The sequence below is a fragment of the Rhincodon typus genome, chromosome 13 (genome assembly GCF_021869965.1).
Source record: "Rhincodon typus isolate 14 chromosome 13, sRhiTyp1.1, whole genome shotgun sequence".
NCBI lineage: Eukaryota > Metazoa > Chordata > Chondrichthyes > Orectolobiformes > Rhincodontidae > Rhincodon > Rhincodon typus.
In genome coordinates, this window is record NC_063344.1 from 5245947 (window position 1) to 5253405 (window position 7459).

The 7459-nt window shown below is 42.8% G+C and overlaps 1 protein-coding gene across 1 annotated transcript in view; it reads right to left on the minus strand.

The window, feature by feature from the left end:
* The window catches only part of LOC109934428 (plastin-1), a 28571-nt gene extending 21398 nt beyond the window's left edge, over positions 1-7173 (minus strand). The window contains exon 1 of the mRNA XM_048604487.1: positions 7035-7173. Within this exon, the coding sequence (XP_048460444.1) occupies positions 7035-7173 (139 nt within the window). The remainder of the gene's footprint in view (positions 1-7034) is intronic.
* Positions 7174-7459: the final 286 nt, after the last annotated feature.

A 7459-nucleotide genomic window follows, 5' to 3' on the forward strand; every position in this document is an offset into this window, starting at 1 on the left:
CATCTCCAACATGAGAGAATCAAACCATCACCCTTTAGCATTCAATGGTGATATCATCATTGAATCCACCACTATCAAAATCCTAGGGTTACCAGTGGCCAGGAACTGAACTATGCTAGCCGTATAAGAGCAGGTCAGAGGCTAGGAATCCTGCAGCGAGTAACTCACCTCCTGACTCCCTGAATCCTGTCCACCATCTTTTTTTTTCTTTATTCATTCACGGGATAAGGATGTCGCTGGCTAGGCAGCATTTATTGCCCACCCCTAATTGCCCAGAGGGCAGTTCAGAGTCAACCACATTTGTTGTGGGTCTAGAGTCACATATAGGCCAGACCAGGTAAGGATGGCAGTTTCCTTCCCTAAAGGGCATTAGTGAACCAGTTGGGTTTTTTTTCTGACAAAGACAATGACAATGGATTCATGGTCATCATTAAACTCTCAATTCCAGATATTTTCATTAAGTTCAAATTCCACCATCTGCCATGGCAGGATTCGAACCCAGGTCCCCAGAATGTTATCTGGGTCTCTGGATTAACAGTCCAGCAATAATACCACGAGGCCATCTATGAGGCACAAGTCAGGAGTATGACAGACCACTCCCCATTTACCTGGGGGTGCGGCTCCAACAACACTCAAGAAGCTTGATACCATCCAGCACAAAGCAGCCCACTTGATTGGCACCACATCCACAAACATCCACTCCCTCCACCACCGATGCTCAGTAGCAGCAGTGTGTACCATCCACAAGATGCACTGCAGAAATTCACCAAGTCTTCTCAGAAAATACCTTTGAAAATCACAACCATTAGCATCTTGAAGGACAAGGACAGCAGATACATGGGAACACCACCACCTGCAAGTTCCCCTCCAAGCTACTCACCATCCCGACTTGGAAATAGATTGCTGCTCATTCAATGTCACTGGGTCAAAATCCTGGAAATCCCTCCTGAACAGCACTGTAGGTCTACCTGCAGCATGTGGACTGTGGTAGTTCAAGAGAACTGCTCACCACCACCTTCTCAGGGTATCTATTGATGGACAATTAATGCTGGTCCAGCGAGTAACACCCACGTCCCCATTCATGAATGAATGAATAAAATAAAACGTTTTTAAAAAAAAACATACACCTTTGTAAAAAAAACCAAAGACTTTTCAGGATCATCGGCAACAGCACAACCTGGCACTGATACAAATTACACGACCGGTAAAATGGTAAGATTTGATGACCAGTTATATTAATTGCTACATCAAATGTAGTACTTTTGGACGAGTCAATGTCTGGGCCAGTCTAACCATGAGAAACCTACATACAAATAATCCACATTGCAGTCATCATTACAGCTGGTGCAGAGCAAACGTTTCCTGGCAACCAGTATAGTGGTTTTGAAGTTAAGTTTCCACAGCTTTGAGCCCTGCAATTGCAGCTTCCAATGGAAAATGTGTACAGGCTAATAGGACTGTTCAGGATATGAACAATGAATAATTAAATAAAACAAAATGAGTTTTGGCTTTGTTTTGCTAATGTAGCTTATACATTTGTACAAGAATTTCATATCAATTTTGTTGCTTGGCTTCTCTTCAGTATCCCTCTTTAGAGGACTGTACCATCATCATCCTTTGCTTTGTACAGCCTTCTGAGACAAGGTGATTTTCCAAAACAACCTCGCTGAAGGCTTTTTCCAGTCTCCAATATTAAATTTTATAAATACCACACTTTCCTGCACAGTATTATTACGCATCGCTGAGGTGTCAGCCAGTGTTCAGGAGTAGTACCATCTCAGACTTGAAGTTGGAGGTTCTTCCACCTTGAAGCGCTCAACTCCAGAAGGCGGCCAATTGGAGACACTGTCCTTCAGCTCAGACATTTAACCAAGCTATCCTCTACCCTTACACGGTACTATTTCTGAGAAAAGGAAGTGGTTTGTCCCCCACTATCTGAGCAATATCTGTTGTACAGCCACCACCTAAAGCAAAACTATCTGCCCATTGTCTTTGTGGAACGTCAGGGTATGCAAAATGGTTTCTTTATTTCCTACATTACGACAGTGACTACACTTCAATGGTCAGACGATGCATCAAAACTTCCAAAGGGCCTGAACATCACTGTATCAAGGCAATTCTTCCTTTTCTTTCCTATTTCAATCATATGAGGCAGAATTTACCAAGTAGCAGGGTTTCCTGCTCTACCACCCAAGAATGAGTGGAGAAAGAGTGCTCCCTGATCCCAGCTGCTCCTCAATCTTGTAACTCTTGGAGGAAATTTTATTCCTCCAAATTGCCTGGTAAAGTGGGTCCATAAGGGAGGTATCATACTCCACCCTGCCCCTCCTGAAACACTGGCAGGACGACCTGTCGCTGACTTGCTCCTGCCAGTCTCAAAATTGAGGCCATGCAGGATGTGAACCTTAACTGGTCATTTATTGGCCACTTGAAAGACTCAGTTGAGCAGAGTGTGAGCAGGCCATGCTGGGTAAAATGGTCAAGCTTAAGTGGGTGGATGTCCCTGACCCTAAGCCTGCAGTGACCCGTAAAACTCTGCCCTCACTGTCATTTTTTTCTTGTAGGATCGAGTCTGTTGGGTCTCTTTGGAAAAGTCTTCCTCTGTTTCCTACTGTTCAATAACTTTCATTACTGACCACTGTTCAGTGACAGATTATCTGTAACCAAATTTAATTTGGTTTTACGAGATCGTAAGGAACAGCCTATCGGCCGGACAGAAAGCAAAATAATTCACGCAGAGGTCAGAGGACAAACCAAGAACTTGCCTGGTGCCTGACATATCCTCCATAACCCCGATTCACCGAGGTCATTAATTAAATTCACAATGGGGCCTCTACAGAAACAAGAGATGGAGTTCCAGGCAACAGTATGAGCAATTTCTCCAAACAGCAGCAGTGTGATTATCAATAGTGCATGCAGACTTTCTATTTCAACACACAGCAGATATTGACAGGCAGCTGTGGTGGCAGTCCCTGGAATAGACTAAGAGATTCAATTTAATCAGTAATAATCTTTCTAATGCTGTTCCCATAAATATCTTCAGAAGACTGACAGGTCCAACACAGCTCTATGATATTGTGGGAGGTGGGGGGTGTGGTGGGAGGTGGGTGGGGGGAGCTATGCCACAGAGAAAGCTAACTTGCTCCATTGCTGTTAAAATGATCTGCTTTCAAGTAAACAGAGAGACAAGAAATAGAGATAACAAGGTGTAGAGCTGGATGAACGCAGCAGGCCAAGCAGCATCAGAGGAGCAGGAAGGCTGACGTTTCGGGTCTGGACCCTTCTTCAGAAAGGTGGGAGGGGAAGGGGATTCTGAAATAAATAGGGAGAGAGGGGAGGCGGATGGAAGGTGGAGAAAGGAACAGATAGGTGGAGAGGAGACAGACAAGTCAAAGAGGCGGGGATGGAGCCAGTAAAGGTGAGTGTAGGTGGGGAGTTAGGGAGGGGATAGGTCAGTCCACGGCAAGAAATAGGTTGTTCCCTGGACTGTTTCAAAAAAATATACTTCTGAAAAAGCTGGGTATTTGTGGCAACTCCTCTAAAACTGAAGCACAAAAAAAACTTAATAAATTAGCACAGAATATTGATGACTACAAGCTGGCTAAGATGATGATTCAGTAGAGGAATTTTTGTGTGCTCTACATTCAGAGTCAGTTAATCAAAGATAACACACAGCATCAGCATTACACGTGCTGACTCATCAAGGCCTCAAATCCATCTGAGATTCTTCTAATGAGTATTAACCCGCCTAAAAGGAATCAGCGTATTGAGAAAGCAAAATAAATACAGAAATAACTGCGGATGCTGGAAATCAGAAACAAGAACAGAAATTGCTGGAAAAGCTCAGCAGGTCTGGGAGTGTCTCTTGAGAGAAATCAGAGTTAAAACATTTCGGGTCCAGTGACCCTTCCTCAGACCTGGCGTATTGAGAAAGCATTTTCTGCACCAGGGAAAGATCTGCAAACAGCCATGTGTGCACCAACTGCTATTCATGGGTAGCTGTAGAGGGAAGGAAGAGGAGTATTTCTCTCCTTCATTTATTCTAAGTATTAGTTTTAAAATAGGTATTTGTAAGACAAGCTAAATTCCTCAGCAAGGATATAAACTTTCCATTTCACGGTATCAAATAAAACAATAACCTGCATTTATCTAGCACCTTTCACATAGTGCAATGTCCCAAGGCACAGCATTTTGTCATTATTAACTGAAATTTAGGCATGTCAGGAAATGTTGGGGCAGATATGAAAAGTGTGATCTGAAAGGTGAGCTTTAATGGGTGTCTCTAAGGAGAGTTAGAGAGGTGGAGAGGTGTGCAAATGAACTTCAAAGCTGAAGGCATCAAGAGTGGAGCGAATAACCTTGGGGATATTTAAGAGGGCAGCAAAGGTTGAAGTGGATTACAAAGATTCGCAGAGGTGAGGCCATAAAGAGACCTGAAAACAAGGATGAGAATTAAAACAAAAGACATTGCTTAACTTGGAGCCACTGTAGATCAGTGGATATAAGACGGGTGAATGGGACATGTCAAATTGTGAATGGTCTCAAGTTTATCATGGGAAGGATATGGGAGGCTGATAAAAAAAAAATTGTTACCACCAGACTGAATTATTTCAAAAGAAATGGACGAGAAATTCAGCAACAGTTGAGAATGAGGCAGTCAGGTGATGTTTCGAGTTGGAAATATGAGGTCTCACTGTTGATATGAATTCAGAAGCTCAGTTATGGCAGACTTGTAAGTGGACATGCTTTGGGGAATCAGGAGGTGGGTTACAAGCTGCACTATTCCTAGCCTGCTATTGTAACCACTGTGTTTATATGGCGAGTCCATTTCAGTTTCTGATCAATGACAACCCCCAGGATGTTGATAGTGGGGGATTCAGTGTTGGCAAAGCCACTGAATGTCATGGGACAACCATTAAATTGTCTGTTATTGGAGATGGTCATAGCCTGGCATTTGTATGACATGAATGTTACTTGGCACTTGTCAGCCCAAGCCTGGATATAGTCCAGATCTTGTTGTATTTGAACACGGACTGCTTTAGCATCCAAGTTGTCGCAAACGTCCACACTTCTGGCCTAATGATGGAGGGAAGATCTTTGATGAAGCAGCTGAAGATGGTTGGCCTAAGATAATATTATGAGGATTTCCTGCAGCTAAGAAGACAGACTCTCAACAACCACAACAATTTTCCTGTGTATCAAGTATGACTCCAAGCCGTGGAGAGTTTATCCCAATTCCTACTGACTCCAGTCTTGCTAGGTCTCCTTAATGCAGCCTTGATGTCGAGGGTGATTGCTGATAATTCCGCTCTAGCAAAATCCTCAAAAAACTGCATTAGGCTGGTCAAACATGATTTCCCCTTCATATATCAAAGTTGACACAGTCCAAACAGATTTACATTCTGTATATCCAGTAATCAAACTTGATAATCAATTCTCCTTTTTCCCCTATTACTGATGTCAGGCTAACAGGTCTAGTTCTCGCTTGCTTGTATGGAAAAGAGAGAAAAAGCAAGCGAGAGTGACAGTGAGTGAGAGGAAGATGACAGCAAGCAAGAGCGCAAAAGTAAGTGTGAGCATGTGAGAGAGAGAGCGCGAGAGAGAGAAAGAGAAAGCGAGCATGCAAGAGACAGCTCAAGAAAAAGATTGTAAGAGATTGAATTTGAGAGCGAGAGAGAGGTAGGCGAGGGAAAAAAAGAGAAAGACAAACAGGGAGAAAAAGGAGAAGAAAACCAAAAAAAAAATAGTTGGAAAAGATGAAATAGTTTGTCATTTGGCTTTGACCTCAAATGATCAAGCGCAGAGTCACAACTGGACTAACAAATAAAAAAGTGTATCAATCAAATCATGAAGAATATTTAGGAAACTGTTTTATGTATCATATAAATTGTGCCTTCCATGTCGGACAGTTGTGTGTCACCACATAAAGCAAGCCAAGGTTTACCTTAATAATGTATCTGTCAAAATCTGCTTCTGTTCTGAAAGGTCACAACAATGTTGGCTTTAAATTCTGAAGCAATACGGGGACAATGTTTCAGCAAAGAAAATGTTGTTTCCCAAAGCCAGTGCCAGAAGATTAAGAAAGCACAATTGGCTCATTGGTTATTTATGGAGTTCAAACCGACTTCTACAGAGACTTGGATCTTTCTAATTCAGCACACAATGTGCCCATTAAAGTAACAGGTAATATTATTGCAGAAAAATAAAAAATGTATTTCCGTACATAGGTGTCACAAGGACAACCATAATCGTGCTTCAGAGATAACATCAAGCTACAAAAATAGTCAATGAATTATGATGCCCCCTCACATATTAAAATTGGAGTATTTGGAATGGTTGAATGAGTATAGACAATTACATGCTATTCAAGAGGTACCTAACTCCAAACGTGACCTCATGATCCAATGAGTGCCGTAATGATGTAGTCAGTTTATCCCTGATATTCTGGCCAGGATTGGTAAAATCCACATTCTTATTACTACTCTTAAAAAATATTCTCCTGAATTGCAGGTTGAATTATGCCGAGTCCAATCAATTGGACCTGGATTTGAACTTGGATCTCAAGAAAGAATATCCAGTGTTCAACAAACTATGGGGGGTGACACGATGGCTCAGTGGTTAGCACTGCTGCCTCACATCACCAGGGACTTGGGTTTGATTCCACCCTCGGGCAACTGTCTGTGTGGAGTTTGCACATTCTCCGTGTCTGCGTGGGTTTCCTCCGGGTGCTCCGGTTTCCTCCCACAGTCCAAAGATGTGCAGGTTAGATGGATTGGCCAAGCTAAAATTGCCCGTAGTGTTCATGGGTCTGTAGATTAGGTGGGTTATAGGGGGATGGGTCTGGGTGGGATGCTCCAAGGGTCGGCGTGGACTTGTTGGGCCAAAGGGCCCGTTTCCACACTGTAGGGATTCTATGATGATTCTATGAAACTAAATGTGCTATGGTGGAACTTGCTATCCACCCCATCCCCAAAAGCTGCTGAGACAACTGATCAAGTAGCAAACACACTGAAGAAAGTAAGTAAGGGATGTACCTTCATAGGAATGCTGTGTTCCTTCACTAGAGCGGTCAGACATTCCACCAATTGCACAAATTCCCTCTTTTTTGTTGATGACTTTCCTAAATGTTTTGCTGATCTCCTTATCTTTGAGTTCTTGGAAAACCTGAAACATCACAAAACAAAAAAAAAGTCAGTGATTTGTGTGGTCTTCTTTCAATTTTGCAGACCGTATTCACCGCTCACGACACATCTACTCTACGTCAGGAAGACCAAACACTGACTGGATGGCTGCTTTACAGAACGCCTCCGTTCAATCTGCAAGCATGACCCCAAGATTCCAGTTTCCTGTCATTCATATTCTTCACCTTGGCCTCGTACTGACCTCTCCCTGTCCCTCTTCTAATGCAGTGTCACAATTACATTCAACATAAGACTGAGGTACAGCATCTTAGCTGACT